The following is an 18761-nucleotide window of genomic DNA, read 5'->3' as shown; positions in this document are numbered from 1 at the left end:
GCTACGTTCACACCGGCCTTGGAAACACGCGTTTGGGTGACCACTTTCAATGAAAAGTCTATGTAAATGCGCATAAATGCGAGCTTTCTGTTTTAAATGTTCAAAACCCCCACGTTGATGTGTAACTACACACGTTTCTACAAAGGTTTTTTGGGCTCTACGTGCAAAAAGCATATTCATTGAACGCGTGTTGAGAGTTAAACCAGTTGAACTTTGACCAATCAGGGACTCGGATTTAGTAGTGACGTATGAATGGCGTCCCTTCTAATTCCCAGAAGTGCCAACTCTTTGAAAATTAATCACGAAGGAGAAGTTGATAATTACAGTTTGTGCCTGTTTGGAATTATATAACACCTAGTCTTTCATATATCAGAATGGAGCTGTGAAAGAAAAAGCCTAGAGCAAGATTCATGAGAATTGCAACGCTTCGACATTTCACATCAAGTCTGTTTTAGCTGTACATGCGCTAGTATCTGGTAGCGACTGACCGTTGTTAACACTACAATAAGCATGTTAAGGAATGCGCATCTTGCACGTTTTTAATGCGAGTCGCATGCCCGGTGTGAAAGTAGCATGAGGATGAGGCTCTAGTCATAACATCACCAGTTTTGTACAGACATGTATTTTTACTGTTCTGTTCCAAGAAATGATCATGTACAATTTATCCTAATAGACACACAAAACAAACCAACCTCTCCTAAAATAAGTGCATTTTTAGAAGCATACAGCAGCAATCTTTACTAATTTAAATCTTGTTTGGTAAAAAAAAATAATCAAAGCAAAAAGACAGCATTGATCAGATAAGAGTTTTGATAAACTGCCGTGACGAAGAACCAAGTGTAGTGGATTACTTCCGGGTTAGCTGCAAGACTGGCAAACAGTAAAGCCCTTACCTGGTTCCTACCGAAATCTCATGCAAGGAACGTTTTCAAGCTATATCTTCCCGAAAATGACATCAGTCGAGACCCTTGCGGGTCTGAGCAGAGGTGATTCGTCCTAAATTAATGGATGCTATCACAGTGAAAGCTTCGATGGGTCTGGTTCTGATAGCTGTGCTATTGGATTTTCATACTCTCAATTTTTGTTGGGATGAAAAGAGACTTTGGTCATTTCAGAAGGAAGTGTAATTGTTTTTTTGGTCGTTTTTTTTTTTTTTTTTAATTTTTTAGTGAGCAATGCTACGTATCCTCTACATGAATGGGTGACCGAGGCACCTTTGGCCCAGTGGGGACTGGGATTTTGTTTTTTGCATGCCGGGAGTCAAGGTCCAAACAGGCACGTGATAGGCCGAGATGATCAGTACTGGACTCTGCATGCTGAGTTCGGAGACAAATTCTCTCATAACAAGAACAATAATATTTAGTCGTTTAAAAAGGTATGGTTTAAATAGACATTTTCCCTAAGATTTATACAGTGATAATGATACACGAGAAGCCGTCTCTTGTATTACTGCTGCAAAAAGAGAACCTCATCCATGCTTTAGTTTGCTGAACCAAGCAGGGACGCAGCCAGTATAAATATCACAACCTGGTTTACAGCTATATTTGTTTGAGCAGTAGTGCCATATAAAGACCGCCAGCGCTGCAGAGGCAGACCGTCTGGGTCGAAGCTGTAAGCCCCGCCTGCAGTCCAACAATGTCAGTTGAGTGATAGACAGAGGCCTACAAGGCCTAGAAATATTCCTAGAGCCCACGCTCTGAAATAAAGATAAAGAAAAATAGATTTCAGCTTTTCTTTTTTACCAGAGAAAAGCGGAATGAACCGCCGGTGGAACATAGTGATATGTATACACCATTCATCACAGCCCCTCTTCCACCCACACGCACACCTGTCTATGAATGTGTTTGTGTGTGTGAGGAGCTTCTTGCTTTGATTGCAGTGGCGGTAATTAGCACTTAATCAACTATGATTGCAGGAGCTATCTGTCAGCCTCCAATGTGTTTTTTATGTGCTGCAAAAAACGCAACAGCTCGCATTTGCCTCACAAACTTTATGGTTTTTGTGTGTGTGTGACTTTTGTTGGAAAGTGTGTGCAATGTTGTAGGCAAAAGAATGGATTTTGGATTGTTTAAGGTGTATTCTTGCTCCTGATGCCTCAGTTATGTTCTTTTAGAAAACCAAACAACTCTCTTGGAAAATGTGGTTTCATCTATGTTCTTTGACAAAGAGAAAGGTGTGTTTATAGATAGAAAGAGGAGAAGAAGACAACATATTTGTAAAAAATATAAGACAACAATCCAAATATTTGATTTATCTATATCGTCTCTATCCCAGAACATAGCTGGTGAACTGCTGTATAGAAAATATATTTGAAGGTACACCGACTCTGCTGCAACAGGGCATTATAGAGAAAGGAAGGTTTTATTTGTCTTTATTTTTCTTTTTTTTTTCTTTTATCAAGCGGTACCACAAGCATGATAAGGATTTTTCACAGTTTCAGAGTAACCTAAAGGCATTCCAAGATCAGAGCTCCTCTTTCCTCCCATGCTGGAAATGTTCAGAATCCATTTCCGTCGACCGTTGGAGAAAAAGATGGAGGAGGAGGAGGAGGAGCAAGAGAATAGAGGAAGGGAGGTTTGCTCAGATGTGATCCACAGTAGAAACAGAGTCTGGAGTTTAGTCTTGTCTAGAAAAAAAGCCCTGTCTCCATCCCTTTTCCCCCCTTTTCCATGTGCACATAAGTCACCGATCAGGCGTGGCTATGTCGGGGGTTTGTCCGGCTTGTTGACAGGTTTGCCTCCGTTCATCATTGCAGGCTCACTTGTGCTTTTACTGGGAGCTACCGCCGCCTTGGGCACCGTTTCTCCAACATCATGCAATGATGGCTCCCTGTACATAGCGACTGAAGGAGCAGACAAAGAAGAAGAAAAAGGCAGAGAAAGGAAAAACCTGTTATCAAACATCTACAACAGCCATTCTCAACTATTCCCTCTATATTGTCCTGAAACATTTATTTTTCCAACATCTCTCAAGAGCTAAAGGGACACTGTTTTGGGTCTTTAAAACATAACCTCTGTCTTCTACTGTAAATCCTGATCTCATGGAGCACAGGTACATCGCTGCACATGAAATATCTACATTTGACACAAATTTCTACATGTTTGCTGATTCACCGCTTTTTTTTAAAAAAATAATTTTTTTTAAAGATGTAAAACTTTTTTAAAATTTCTAAAGAACACTTGCTGCTCTGCAGAAACTACGTTCTAGAAATCAACAGTTTATTTTCCTAAATTTTGACTAAAAACAGCATAACTGTGATAAAAAACCACTGGGAATGCTTTGAAAATACTTTAAAAGATGATCAGAGTGGGACTTTGAAAAAGTCAGGATTTTCTCTCAAAGAACACGCAAAAAAGAATAATGTATTCAGGACCTTTATTATTCCCTACTTTTACAGTTGATTCATCAGCCACTGCACGGCTGTAATGCCGTCTTGATGGGACACTTCACTGAGGTTTCACGTCTAAAGTGATGGCAGGTAATCAAGCTGACAAGAGTGATGGTGGCATCTGCAGAGCAATCAACCCTCCTGCATACATTTGAGCCTCCATGGCTGCTTCAGCAGCAGAAAAGCAGTGAATCAGCGAACATATGTAGAAATATATGTCAAGTGTAGATGTTTCAGCTGCAGGGATGTACCTGTGCTGCATGAGATTAGAATTTACTGTAGAGTACAGATGTCTTCTGATGTTTTAAAGACCCAATCCAATGAAAATCGTGTTTTTGGTGTTTTTAACATGTTCGAGTGGCCTTTTGTTGTGGCCAGTCTAAGGCACACCTGTGCAATAATCGTGCTGTTTTATCAGCATCTTGATATGGCACACCTGCGAGGTGGGATAGATTGTCTTGGCAAAGGAGAAGTGCTCACTATCACAGATTTAGACAGATTTGTGAACAATATTTCAGAGAACTGGTTATTTTGTGTATGTGGAAAATGTTTCACATCTTTGAGTTCATACCATAAAAAGTGGGAGCAATAACAAAAGTGTTGCGTTTATATTTTTGGTCAGTGTAGATACGGTAATGTCTTTACTTCCCTCATCTGAGCTGGAATCTGGCTCAAAACTGTACAGCTGGATAGCTTTCATATTGCTAGCCGTTTTTGTTTCACTACTAGGTTGGGGTTGCGAGGGGCTGTGAGCTAGTGGGAGAGTGTAAACAAAGGGATGATGGGATATCAGGAGAGGCTTATTTCCGAGCCAGAACTTAGTGGGCAGTTTCTGATAAATTCCTGCCACTCTGCAGAAATTATGTTCAGCGAACAACATGTTTTTCGATTTAACCAAAAAAATGGCATAATCCTAATTAAAAGACCACTGGCAATGCTTTTAAAATTGACCAAAAGATGATTGTCGTGGGTTTTTAAGGACAATGAAGGCACTAATGTTCAATTTTAGCTTTAGGGCTTTAACTAAAGACACCAAAACTAATTTTATGTTTTTTGCTGCAAAAAAGATAACGACGATGACATACCTTCTAATGGCTTAGGCAGGAAGTGGGCAGCTGGTTTTGTTTTTTTGACTCGGTTCCCCTTCATGGCTTGGCCCTCTTTGTTAAGCCCTAGAAACCACGCTCTCCCCGACTCCTGTTGTCTGTACAACATGGACGAGTAGATCACGTAGTAGTTCTCAAACACGGACTCTTTAAATTTGCATTCTGCTGTAAAGAGTTCCTGAAAAAACACACAGAGGAGACAATTAAAATCCATCCATCCAAAATGCTGCACATGAGGTCATGACTTGGCTTTTGAAGATCATCCACAATAAGTCACAATTATGTTTTTTTTCTTTTTATAGTGTTAGAAGGAAACAGATGTTCATTATTTATGGGATGGTGGGTAAACCCTCACATTTGGGTGATGTAACAGTAAACATTTATTCCCCTGTCTTTCAGAAGATTGCCACAGATTGACTCTAGTTCCTATAGCTTCAGTGAACTCATTCTCTCGTTGATCGTATTCATTAAATGTAGTAATTGTTTCACCAACTAATTCTTTAGTCACATGTTGTGGGTTGTAGGGTTGTCCAGGGATGTAGAGAGTTGCAGGGAGGGCTGCATCTCAAGGTGAGCAAAGGTGTGTCTTGCAGTTCCCTTGTGGCTCAAGCTGCCACCTTAAGGGACATCACGAAAATGTGTAGTGTGGGTGCATTGTAAAGTATTTGTAATGCTACGTTCACACCAGGCTCAGAAACATGCGTTCAAGCAGCTTTCAATGAAACGTCTAGGTAAAGGCGCATATTTGCGTCTCTCAGGCTTACACGTTCAAAACTCTTGTGTTCATGTGTGGCTAGTTTTTGAGCCCATTTTTGGGTTCTACCTATATTGAGTCTCAGTAGGCTTGTTGAAAATGAAAACAGTTGAACTTTGACCAATCAGGGACTAAGATTTGTTAGTGATGTATAGTGTCTTTTTTAAAACACAGAATTGCCAACTGTTTGAAAATGAGATATTAATAATTGCGGTTTGTGCCCAGCCGGAATACTATGACACCAAGTCTTTCAGAAATCGGAATAGAGCTGTGTAAGAAAAAGCCTCAAGCAAGATTCATGAAATTTACCCCATTTTAACACTTTGCACCAAGCCTCTTCCTACCGTGAGTGCATGTCCTAGTATCGGGTAGTGACAGTCCAGTGTGAACACCATATCCTAAAACTGTGTTCAAAAATTTCAGTTTAGCGTGTTCTTGAACGCGCATCACTTACTGACTGGCGGCGCGTGCACACGCAGCGGCTCCTCTCTCCCCTGTCTTCGATGTGTTTTTGGGTTTTACCTTTTTGGGTTTCAACTGGGTTTAATTGTTTTCAACCGATTGTACACATACCCCCGCAAGGTTCTGCTCGCCATCGGTGGAACCACTGTTTCGGACAATTTTCTGAGAAATGTACCAGTTAAACTACACGACTGCTATCTGCTCTGGACAGAATGGAGGCGCCACAGGCGGTGCATGAGGAAGCAAAAGAGGGGGAAGCGCGGAGGCATCCGTGCTAGGCTAGCGGCTAGTCCTCACCGGCCAGCTATCCCTACAATCACGCTGGCCAACGTACAATCTCTGGACAATAGACTGGACTTTATCTGCCTGCTCCGCACACCGTCCAAGACTGCGAGTGAGTGCTGTGTCTTTGTCTCCCCCCTCCCCCACCTGGGCGCCTCAGAACACACCACTGTCATGCTAATGCCAGCATATAACCCAAAGGTGAAAGCCATCAGACCAGCTAAAAAGGTGGTTCGGGAGGGGCCTGAGGGATCTACTGTGGCTCTACAGGACTGGTTTTTCCACCACTTACTCGAGTATTTTCAAACAAGCAGCCACCTATAATGACATCACTGATCTCCAGGAGTACACAGAGACTGTCACATCCTACATGAGAAAGTGCATGGACGATGTCACAGTCACCAAAACCATCACCCTCCGAGCCAACCAAAAGCCATGGCTGACAGAAGACGTCCACAGACTCTGGAGGGAATGGAACGCAGCCTTGAGAGCTGGGAATGAAGCTGGTCTAAGATCAGCCAGGGCCAACCTGTAACGTGGCATCAGGGTGGCCAAGCGGGAGCACTCCAGGAGGATGACTGACCGCTTCAGAAACAGCAGTGACACAAGGAACCTGTGGCGAGGCATTCAGACCATCACGGATTACAAGCCCGCCCCAAAGGTCTGCGACGAATCAGCCCCTCTGCTGGACCAGCTAAACACCTTCTTTGCCCGCTTTGAGGCAGACAACAGCACCCCAGCACAGAAGACTCATCCCCCTCCCAGTGACCTGGTGCTGACGCTATCATGCGACAGCGTGAGGCGCTCATTGGGAAGAATAAAGCCACAGAGAGCCCCAGGACCTGACAACATTCCTTGCTGTGTCCTGAGGAACTGTGCTGACGAGCTCACAGATGTCATCACCGACATCTTCAACCTCTCACTGAGCCAGGCTGTTGTCCCTTCATGCTTCAAAGCCACCACCATCATCCCGGTCCCAAAGAAGTCTTCTCCCTCCTGCTACAATGACTACCACCCGATCGCTCTCACCCCCATTCTCATGAAGTGCTTTGAGCGGCTGGTCATGCAGCACATCAAGTCTACCCCCCCCCCCCCCCCCCATTCTGGACCCCTACCAGTTTGCATATCGGTCTAACCAATCGACCGATGATGCCATCTCCACAGCCCTCCATTCAGCCCTCACTCACCTGGAAACAAAAGACTCTCATGTCAGAATGCTGTTCATTGACTTCAGCTCCTTCAAGACCGTCATCCCACAGCAGCTCATCCACAAGCTAGACCAACTTGGACTCAACACCTCCCTTTGTAACTGGCTGCTGGACTTTCTGAGAGGGAGACCACAGGCAGTTTGTGTCGCCAACAACACTTCCAGCACCATCAGCATGAACACAGGGGTCCCCCAAGGATGTGCTGACTTACGACTGCACCCCAACATCACGCTCCAACCTCTTCATCAAGTTTGTGGATGACACAACAGTGGTGGGTCTCATCAACAACAACGATGAGACCACCTACAGAAGTGAGGTGAACAGGCTGGCTTTGTGGTGCAAAGCCAACAATCTCCACCTGAATGTGGAGAAGACAAAGGAGATGGATGTGGACTTCAGGAGAACTCACACCCAGCACGCTCCACTGATCGTCAATGGTGCTGCTGTGGAAAGGGTGAGCTGCACCAAGTTCCTGGGGGTGCACATCTCCGACGACCTCTCTTGGAACCACAACACTGCATCACTGGCCAAGAAATCCCAACAACGCCTGTACTTCCTCCGCAAACTGAAGAGGGCCAGAGCTCCTCCCCCCAACAGCAGACCTTCTACAGGGGCGCCATCGAGAGCATCATGTCCAGCTGCATAACCGTATGGTACGGAGCCTGCACCGCGTCCTGCTGCTGAAAGACTGCAACTTACTGGCCTCTCGGACATTTATCACTCCCGCCTCACCCGCAAAGCCATCAAGATTGCAGTGGACCCCTCCCAGCCATCTCAGAGACACTTAGACCTGCTGCCATCAGGGAGGAGACTACAAAATCTCCAGGCCAGAACCAGCAGACTCAAGGACAGTTTCCTCCACCAGGCAATAAGGAAACTCAACTCCCTCCCTGCCCTCCCCCCTCTGCCCCCTCCACTCCGTGCTACAAACTCACATTGAAAACTTTCACACCTGTTCAGAACATCATCTTCACCAAAGACTGCCATCAGAGACTCATCTACTTACTGTTCTTAGCACTGTTGTCATTTTTTACTTCCACTTTAACCATCTCATTGCTCTTTTGCACTGTTTAGATTACTCTTATTCTTCTTATTATTACTGTCATTTTATTTATTATTTTATAAGCTGCTTGAACTGTGGGGCGAGAGGAAAGCAATTTCATCTGTGCTGTATGAATGGAGCATATTTGATAATAAAGCTGACTTTGACTTTGACTTGATATAGCACAAGGATAATGTATGTTACACACACTTATGACGATTGGGTGATGCTGTAGTATGGTGGTGCCTTTATGCAATACTCTAATCAATACTACGGTGCGTCTATTGGCTCCTTACTGACCGCACACAAATGCTGCAAGTGGGCTTCATATCCGTAATTGTATGATAAACATGACCTCATTAAGAACATGAATATATAGAATTCAATAGGTAATAGCTACACTAAAGTGCTCAGGTTTCTGAGGGTTGAATTAAAGAAAACCTTGTATGACATGCATGTGTCTTACCTACTTTGTATGTTGGTAAAGTATTCGCTACAACATGTCGCTCGCAGCATGCCTAATGAAAAAAGGTGCATGAACATTTCCGCTCTACGGTCTACAATCTTGATACTTCCTGATGGTCACCTGTGCGCCCCAAACAGGTTTGCCCATTTTCCGTCTGCAGAGAGCCCATATCCACCCATAAGGGCAGTTATGACTAAGGCATAAGCAAAACAATCTCTGCAGGAATTGATGTCTATTTCCGACGATCAACAAAAAACTCTGTGCTGCGACAACAAGCACTCCCTAAAATCCCTGCCTGAACTTTGTTTGAACAATTGCAGAACTTATCAAGTTGTTCAATTCAACCTAGTCTAGTGATGATGTATGAACACCACCACTCTTCATCTCTCCGGTGTCACCGATTCCTCTTCAAGCAGAAGGAGAATAAAAAAGCATGCCCACACTGCCTGCCCTGCAAGGCTAAAAATAAAGGCATTCATTCAGGTATATTAATCAAAGCGCGCTCATCACAATGGAGAGCTTTGACACATCTACAGGGAGTATTTCACAGTGAGTCGCTTCAAAAAAAGAAAGCTCTGAGACTGTATGTTCAGATCCTGATTTACCTTGTGCTGCTCTGCTTTTTAAATGTCGTCCCTAAAAAGACTCAGGAATCCAATAAATGGCTACGATTTTAGTCTGTTGACATTAATCAGTAATGGCTAAAGTTATTTTTTCTATAGTCAACCGTGATCAAAACATGTGAGATTAGCCAATTTATGTACAATAAAATGTACATTTCTGGAATATTATTGCTTCTTCAAATTTGCATTTTAAAGAAAAAAGACCAAAAACTGAGGAGGCCCCTCCCTTTGAAACAGTCTATCCTGATTCATTGACATCATATTATGAAAAAGCATCAACTGTTGACTGTCAGTGATTTTGCAAAAATGCTTTTAATTGGAAGCAAAAAACAAAAAGTCCATATATGGTGATCAACAAAACCAATTCTTTAGCAGTAGGGTGGTCGAACTCTGATTGGAAGATTGCAGGTTGGGTTCCTGCCTTACTCGCCCATATGTTGAAGTGTCCTTTGTCGAGACACTGAACTCCACCTTGCCTCTGGTGGAAGGTTGGCACCAGTGTTTGGTAGTGGAGCCACCATCAGTGTGGGAATGTGTGAATAGGACTGTGAATTTGAAGAGTTTTGGCTAGAAAAGCGCTATACAAATACACACCATTTACCATTGGTCTGTTGTTTTCTACATAATTTTGGAAAAGATTGAAGTTTTAAGGTGCATTTTAGCAAGTTGGTTTTACAAAATATTCCAAAAATACTTTGTCTAACTAAAGATTAAATCCAAAAAGTTAATTCCGTTTGAAGAATTATTAAGTACTTTTAAGTGGGTTTTTTTAAAATTTTGCAATAATTTTTGCATCTTGATATAAGGATAAAATATACTCAATATATAATTTTTAAGCAAATTTTTTACTTTTAAGAATGGAAAAATGTGTTTTTTACGTGTTACTAACAGGATTGGGAGTAAGCATATTCACAGTAACCTTTGTTTTAGCTCTATCAGTGTGTTTTTTTCATGTGTTGCAAACAACGTTGGGAGTAAAAGGTATTGTTAATGTGCTCACAAAGCTAACGCTTCTGTAGCGTGTTACAAACAAGTTCTAGAGTTAATGTGAACACAGTTAATAAAGTCGGACTAACAGGCTTATTTCTGACTTTTGTCTTTTTAAATGCACCTTAAATTTGACAAAATTTTGACAATACACTATCCATTGACGGTGTGCTTTATAATGCAAAATACTGTAAGAAATATAAAGCTGTCCGTAAAATACCATTTATTTTATTTTGGCCACAACAAACAAAGAGCAGGAAAGAAGGTGACCTCTGTGAAAGAAGAACACGTAGTCTCTTGATAGGTTAAATGAAAAAAATATAACAAATGAAGAGAAGGAAGGATATTCACCGTTCTGTTGATAGCTGTGTTTAGAAATTGTTAAATGACCCTAGAGTAGAAAATTCTGGATAATACATATCTGTTGGCCAGCAGATTTAGAAAATCGTTTTCTGCAGGAGCTCTTTTAGGAATCACTGGGGTAGACCCACCAAAATGTAACCGAATCACTCAGAGTAGTCTTCTGTGACCTTGATCCAGGCTGTGTTCTTCTTCTTTGTTAGAGCTGATTTTGTCCTGTCATCAGTTGTATGGGGAATTTCAAACCCCTTTTGAGAAACAATGTTCTGCCATAGGAGGAGGGAACCCTTTCAGCTTGTTATCAGTTCTCAGCTCAGAGACTTGAACTGGGAACTAATGCAGGAGGGTCTGGTCTGTTGGAGGGTATGGAACAGAAACCTAAACACCCAAATGCATTTTCTAATTGTAAAGTCAGCCTCCATCACAGAAAACATCTTTGCAGAGAAATATATTTTATTTTTTAGTAAGACGTTTTAACAGTGCTAAAGCCAAGACGCCTACAAGAGAAATTCTCTCCAAAAGCAGCTTCAACTGTTTTCTTCAGCACTACAGCTATATGTCATAGCTACCGCCCTAGGCAACACGAATTCAAGTGGCCACTTTCAATAAAAATTCATATAAACACACATATATGCGTTCAAAACTTTCGCCTTCATGCATAGCTACGCAACTAATCAGGGACTTGGATTTGGTAGTGATGTATGGGTAGTGTTCCCTTTTAATTCACAGAAGTGCCTACCGATTGAAATAAATTATGGAGGAAAAATTAATAATTGAACTTTGGGTCCCGCTGGAATTCTATGACACCAAGTCTTTCATATATCGCAAATAGAGCTGTGACAGAAAGACTTCAGCAAGATTTGTACCTCTTCAACATTTCTAACAAAGCCTCTTCTAATTTTAGGTAGCGGACATGCACTTCTTCTTTGATTTCTTCTTAAAAATGGAAGAAGCAGCCCCTCCCTGCTTGTCCAGTGTGAACACCATGGGATATAGTCACGTTCAATAACCCAAGTTTAGCGATTTCTTGTATTAGGTGTATCCATAACTTAGGACATTAATAAAATGCTTTCTTTTTAAGGACGTGTTTTTTTCACAAACTTATAACATGTTATTTTACATTTTTAAAATTGTTTTGACTCTAGATTCTGAAAAATGTTGAATTTTATCGTTAGAAGAAGCCCTGTGTTCTGTTTTCAACAGTTTGCCAATATTTATTAGCAAAATATCATTAAGGTTGATGGTGTGTAAAATAAAAGAAAAAGAAGTCAAAAATGCTTAAACATTTTTAAATAAACACACTAAACACTTTTATTCTTTTTTAAAATCTTTTGTAACAGTGTTGGTCAGGTTTAAGTATTAAAGCCATGATCGTTCTATAAATAATTTGGTGAATTGTTCCTGTCAGAGCTTATCCTTCAGAGAAGAAGCAAACAGACAACTGGGATGACAGTAACAACCCTAAGGATTACCCGTCTGTTTTTTCAGATTCCTCTGCGTCCTTGCTGGATGACTAGCTTCTGAGTGGAAGACACTTGGATGATGCACAACAGAGAGTTTGCTGAGGTCAGTCAAAGCAGTTGGTGTAAGCGAGTAGGAGTATTCATGAGTTGTGGATCAGAAACCTACTTTCTGACCCTGGTTTGACTGATCATTGTCTAAAAAAACAAGACATTTATCAATTTTGTGGGATGTCAGCTTCTGAAAAGAAAGTAAAAGAATAAACTGACTGGCTCTACACACAAAATACCCTGCCATTGAACGCGTGTTGAATTTTAAATTACCGTAGATCAAACTTTGACCAATCAAGTGCTTGGATTCGGAATTGATGTAAGGATGGCGTCCCCTTTAAATTCACAGAAGTGCCAACCATTTGAAAATTGACCGGAAAGGAGAAATTAATAGTTGCGGTTTGTGCCTGGTTGGAATAATATGACATATAACAAGTCTTATATATAGCAGAACAGGGCTTGCCTGGAGCAAGATCCACCAGATTTTGATATTTTACTCTTCCAACTGTAGATTTGCGGTAGTATCAGGTAGCAGTAGTCTAGTGTGAACACCGTATGCTAAACAGGCGTCCAAGAATGAACTGAGGCTACGGTCACAAATACAACTGCCACCGCGCAATGGGAAGGCATCCGCAGAATATTGAAGATTTCTTGACCACGCCAATGATTTTCCAAAAATCGGACGGGCACCAGTCAGTCAGGGGGTGATCACGCTTTTACGACAAGAGTAGGGCAGTGGCAGCCAGATTGTTGGCTGGCATCAGCTCAGATTGGACAATCTGTAAATTTGTAAAAAATGGTCCATTCTGCGTGTCACTTTTTCTTGAAACCTCCCCGGAAATGGTAAAAACACGACTGCCGCCTCCCGATTACAAATATCACTGCGCGGCCACCTGCCAAATTTGCTGAAAAACTTGCATTTAGGTCGCTGTGGCACTTTTGGCTATATGACCGTAGCATAAAGTCGTGTCACATGACCGGTGTGAACATAACATGCGGGTAAAAACACCCAAAGGTCTTGTCACTCTTGCTTTTTTGTTTGTTCGGTGAAGGCTCACTAAATACCTTATGAACAATTATTGCGCCCAAGATTGCCATGACCACAAAGATTTATCTAAACCCATGATACAGACACATTTCTGAACGAGTGAAATGACATGACAAAAAAAAAAATGTTCCCAGAGATTTTTGCACACTTGCTTCGAGCTAAAGTGTGTGAGGTGAACCAAACCCCCCTGTTCCTTAAGAATGATCAAACATGAAAATCCCTAAGATGAAGCGAATAAAAGGCAAAACAGTTTTACCTTCACGGTTCCATGACTTGTCTCTAAAACAATTAGGTAATTTGCTTTTTTTCTTATGAGGTGAGCCACACACCAGGTTGGCTGGCTGCTGTAATAACACACATCAATTCTGTGACAGTAGCAATGATTACTTAGATAACAGCCTGCAGGAGAAGTAATCAAGCGAGCTGGGGCCGAGGCGGTAATTGTGGCTAATCAAACGCCTTTGCATAAGCATTGGTTTTTGTTTACAAAGCTTCTGCAGGTGGAGGTGGTTTGTTTGTCAAATGAGATGGTCAGCTTTGGTTGCAGCGTCAGGAGACAACAGCAGCTGTGGTTAGAGGCCATGTTTTTGATTGTGTTTTTAATTGTGGGAGCAAGACAAATCATCGTCATGGTCTTGATTTGTTGATAAAAAAAGGTTGTTTTTTTAGAAAAACTCAAAAAAATCGACCTTAGATGCTGCAAAAGATGGAAAATACTTCATCTGAGAAAAAAAAGGACAAAACTGGTTGCCTTCTCTATTTTCTGCAAAGCTCTATTGATTTAAGATGATTCAAAGTGGAATATTGGAAGTCAATCCATGATGCAATGTTTTCTATGTAAAAATTGAAAATATAAAATAGTAAGTAAATGAAAAAAGGAGATAATTATGTTATCGCTTTCAATCAAGCAGAACAGAGGGGCAGGTCCCCTATCACTATGGTAACGAGATAAGGAGTAACTCCAACAAAGAACTGGGCACTTGAGTTTTGTCAAAATATTTGATAAAGCCAACTACATCTCAAATTTTGTGGGGTTTTTTTTCCCTTGACAATCCCACTAGTCTGATTTTCAAGTTTTATTCTTTTTCATCCTTATGCCAAAAATCTGTGTCTAATTTACACTACAAAGAAGTAAATCCTGACAGAATCTTTAATGTTTTATTATGAAGAGAAAATTTGACATGACGGTCAAATTTGACATGACTTTTGATGTATCTGTATTCACACCACCCACGGCAACTCGCGTTCACTTTCATTGAATAATCCATGTAATCTGTTCCCGGGCTCTCCAAACAAATGTAGCGTTCTCTGAACGTGCACTGAAAGTTCAACAAGCTGAACTTTTGACTGCTTGAATGTCAAATAGCTGAACCTTGACCAATCAGGGACTCAGATTTAGCAGAGCCATATGGGTAGTACCCCTTTTAAAACAGTACAGAAGTGTCAACCGTGACAAAAGTCAACGGACATTGATCATGGAGGAGAAATGATAAATTGCGGTTTATGTTATAGGACACCAAGTCTTTCACATATCAGAATAAAGCTGTGAAAGAAAAAGCCTGGAGTAATATTTGAGAAATTTGTGCCACTTTGACAATTCGCACCAGGCCTCTTCCAATTGTAGGTCAAAGTCAAAGTCAAAGTCAACTTTATTGTCAATTCTTCACATGTGCATCACATACAATGAATCGAAAATCCGTTTCTTACTCTCTCGTGTCTGTTCAGGGGAAGAAAAATAAAAACAAAGTATACGTTTAAAATAAAATAAATAAGTAAAAAGAAAGAAAAAGATACAATTTACAATATAAAACATTGGCAATTTGCTATAAAAGTGCGAGTGCACTTAAGGCAGTGTCTCAAGGCAGCGGGGGGGGGGTTCGTTTGAGCACTGTTCATGGGGGGATATGGGTGGTGGGTAGGTGGAGAGGGGAGAGGGTGTTTAGCATCCTGATGGCCTGGTGTGTGAAACTGTTTCTGAGTCTAGTGGTCCGGGAGCAGAGGCTCCTGTACCTCCTCCCTGAGGGCAGAAGGCTGAACAGGTTGTGTGCAGGGTGGTGTGCATCCTTGATTATTGTTAGTGTTTTGCGGGTGAGGCGGGTGATGTATAAGTCCTGCAGGGAGAGGAGTGGTGTTCCAATGATTCTCCTGGCTGTGTTGACTATGCGCTGCAGGGTTTTCCTGTTGCTGTGTGTACAGCTGCCCCCCCACACAGTGATGCAGCTGGAGAGGATGCTCTCGATGGTTCCTCTGTAGAATGTGGTCATGATGGCTGGTGAAGCACCTGATCTTTTTAGTTTCCGCAGGAAGCGCTTCGTGCCCCCTGATGTCCGAACTGCCGGTGGACGGAGCGAACCATGTCTCTGAGCAGAGCAGGCGGAATTATAGCTTTGTGTTTGAGGGGAAGATGCTTTGTTACGTGTGGGAGGCTTTGGACTGCCATCCGTCCTGCAGCTCCGTGTGAACGAGCAGCCAAATTCAGGAGAACCATGTCTCCCGTCTCCAGCAGAGTTCGGGCCGCCAGCTCACACAGGGGCTTTGGGGCAGAAATGTCGCTCAGTCCTTAGAAACCGTTCAAACAATCACATAGATTTGTGTTTCCAGACGTGTCCCGACAAAATAAAGGCTGGTGATGTTGTTCCCACATATTTAAGTGCAGCCAGGATGCAGATTGCGGCATTTCCCGCATCGATTTATGCTCATCCAGGCTAAATGTTGTTGATAGCGCATGTTAACCTTCACCTAACCGTTCTTCTGGCTTCGTTCCGCCACAAAAAAAGCACTGACCACAATGGCACATTAACAAAAGCTCGTTTAGCAGTTCATATCGCATATTACGGAGCTGCTACATATTGTATATGCATGTGGCAGCTCTTCCGATATTTTAAACATGACTGAGCATATGCAAATGATTTACCCCGACCGAAAGTGCTGCGCATGTAAACGTTTGTTCTTATCGGAAAACGTTTTTCTGGGCCCATGTACACGCTTGAATTCTAATCCGACCATTGATCCGATCAAGATATTTTGTACATGTAACCGCGGCTAATCTAGACGGTAAAAACGAACGAGTGTCTCATGGGGTCTGTAATTTCTGGTAACTTATCTACAGGTATAAATGCGTGACAGCTTCCCTTCAAGCTTTGTAGACAGAGCTGAAATTATTCCATTTAATTCAGTTTTATTTACATGGTACCTTATGGCCTTAGTCACATGCAACAGTACGGTGGTTGACCTCTATGGGTGCTGCGACTTTTTGGGTTGGAGGATTGCAGACAGGAGCAACTGCATCTTAAATGTGTTTTTCGCAGTTCCCTTGAGGCTCATGCGGCCACTTTGAGGGACGTCACATTAATGGAATGTACCATTGTTGTCCGTCTGGTGAAGGCTCCCTAAAGTAATTTGTGAGAATAATGTAAGTTAATGCAAGTTACACATACTTATGATGTACGGGTTATACTGTCGTTTGTTACCCTTTACAAATCTTTAGTAAGGTGTGAGTACTGGCTCTTAACTGACCGCGTATGAACACTGCTTGCACGGTGGGGGCAGGGGATACATAGGACGTCATAAGATGAACACAAACTACACTGTCTAATTTCCTCATATCTTACAGTTAGGTTGCACATAAAGAGCACGCAATTTTATCACTTAAACAGCACTAGCGGGCCCCTTGTGCAGTGTTCAGGAGGGTTAACACGCCAGCATCTCACCTACTCCACCCTTTCACTATGAACTGTCATCTTCACCATGCTCGTAGAAAAATTGTGCATGTACATTGTTGCTCTGGGGGTCCAACCAGCGCTCTACAGTCTTAAAACTGTGTGTGAGCCACCTGCGTGCTCTGCACAGGTTTGCCCATTTTTCATTTACAGACAGCCCGTATCCATAAGGGCAGTTGTGACTAAAGCATTGCATGGAACAAGATACAAGGCACTGTGCATTTAAAAGCTCAGGCATTCCAAAGCAGCGATTAAAGAGAATAAATAAATAGAAACAAAACATTTTTAAGTATGCATTATTAGCATCACAAAATTGAAATAAAGCTTTCTAGCAGGTCTTTATTTTGATGTATCCAGAATGTTACTGTTTTTCAAGCAGAAAAACCTTCCCTAATATTTTTTTGTTTTGTTTCTGAAAAGTATAAAAGCTCTGCACTCTAAAATGCTGCAACTAAAAAAAAGGTAGCAGAGATCCTTTTCGGAGAGATAACTCATAAAAATGCTGCTTCATTCTGATTCAATAGAAAAAGAGGATTTTTACTTTTATTTTACATTTACATTTCTGAGTCTGAAGATTTTAAAGTTTGGCAAAAAATGAATTACATTAATTGTTTTCAGCTAGGCAATTTAAAACCGAAATCTGGTATCTAAATGGAGATGGATAAAGAAAACAAGAGGACCACCAGCAGCCTGAGATTAAGTCGTTTTTCCAACACAAAATGGATGATTTTCTACCTACTTTATCTCCGCCACCTGGTGCTTCACATCATTGGCTTTGCGGCCTCTGATTGGCCATACTCGGAATGGAAACCCATAATTGACCTTGGCCACAGACGGTGTCAGGGCTGAAAATGCTCACCCCCTTCACAGCCAGCCGCCTCCAACAAAGCAAAGCCGAGGACGGAAATAAGGAAGACGAAGTGCAAACCAGAAAATCTTGACTGATTGAAAAAAGAAATCCAATCGGAGAGTGAATAAAGATAAAAATGAACTATTCTTATAAATATCCAGGCATAAAATAGAGATATGCACCTAAACAGATTAAACAATTCCCAATTAAGAGGAGCTTTAAACCAAACTTTAGAAGGGTGAATACACTTATTAAAACTACAGCACATGTTGTGGTTATGGATCTGTAAACATAGTTGGGAAGAGGTTAATATAAGAAGGAGGGCACTTATTAATATGCAGAGTGACAGCTTACCACCCCGCTGTGGAAACCAAGAAATTGTTTATTAATGCTGCCAACATAAAACCTATTAATGCATGGAAAAAGGTCAACCTCGGAAAAGCTGAGCGGCATTGACAATGCCGCGCCTCTCTCATATGTAAAGAAGTCACGTCGACAGCGTGTGCAGACATAGGTGCTTCAGCACACCCATGTGATTGTTCAAATCAGGGAGGGAAAAGGGAGGGGGGGGGTCCATTAAAACAGCTGAAATGGCAGAGGATACAGTTTGAGTTGTTCTTTTCTTCCACCATTTAAATGTAAAAAATCAAATTGATAACTTAAAAGAACCAAATAGCTATGGTACAAGCGAAAAAATGGTGCTCATGACTACAGTAAATAAAATAGGTTAAATACAAAAGATTTACATTTTTGTCACACATGTACACTAAAGTACACTTTAGAGGGCACAATAAATTCAAGTAACAATTAGAAAAATATGTAAATTTGACATAAAATAACTGGTTTTGTGAATATTAATGTCATAGAAAATCATTTTATATTTAACTATTTCTTTGTTTTAATAGAATTAATTTCCCCTTAACCAATACTGAACACAGATCACAGCATAATTGAG

The 18761-nt window shown here is 41.5% G+C and overlaps 1 protein-coding gene across 3 annotated transcripts in view; it reads right to left on the bottom strand.

Moving 5' to 3' along the window:
• Positions 1 to 2342: 2342 nt before the first annotated feature.
• fgf14 (fibroblast growth factor 14) overlaps positions 2343 to 18761 on the bottom strand; it is a 120600-nt gene continuing 104181 nt past the window's right edge. For all 3 annotated transcript variants that reach the window (XM_011489299.4, XM_011489300.4, XM_004081443.5), the window contains exons 4-5: positions 4474 to 4672; positions 2343 to 2842 (exon numbers count right to left, since the gene is read on the bottom strand). In XM_011489299.4, the coding sequence (XP_011487601.1) occupies positions 2700 to 2842; positions 4474 to 4672 (342 nt within the window). In that variant the 3' untranslated portion in view covers positions 2343 to 2699. The remainder of the gene's footprint in view (positions 2843 to 4473; positions 4673 to 18761) is intronic.

The sequence above is a fragment of the Oryzias latipes genome, chromosome 21 (genome assembly GCF_053564925.1).
Source record: "Oryzias latipes strain Hd-rR chromosome 21, Olatipes_Hd-rR_3.1".
In the NCBI taxonomy this organism is placed as follows: Eukaryota; Metazoa; Chordata; class Actinopteri; order Beloniformes; family Adrianichthyidae; genus Oryzias; species Oryzias latipes.
Note: the sequence above shows the minus strand (reverse complement) of the source record. Positions and strands in the feature narration are given on the sequence as shown.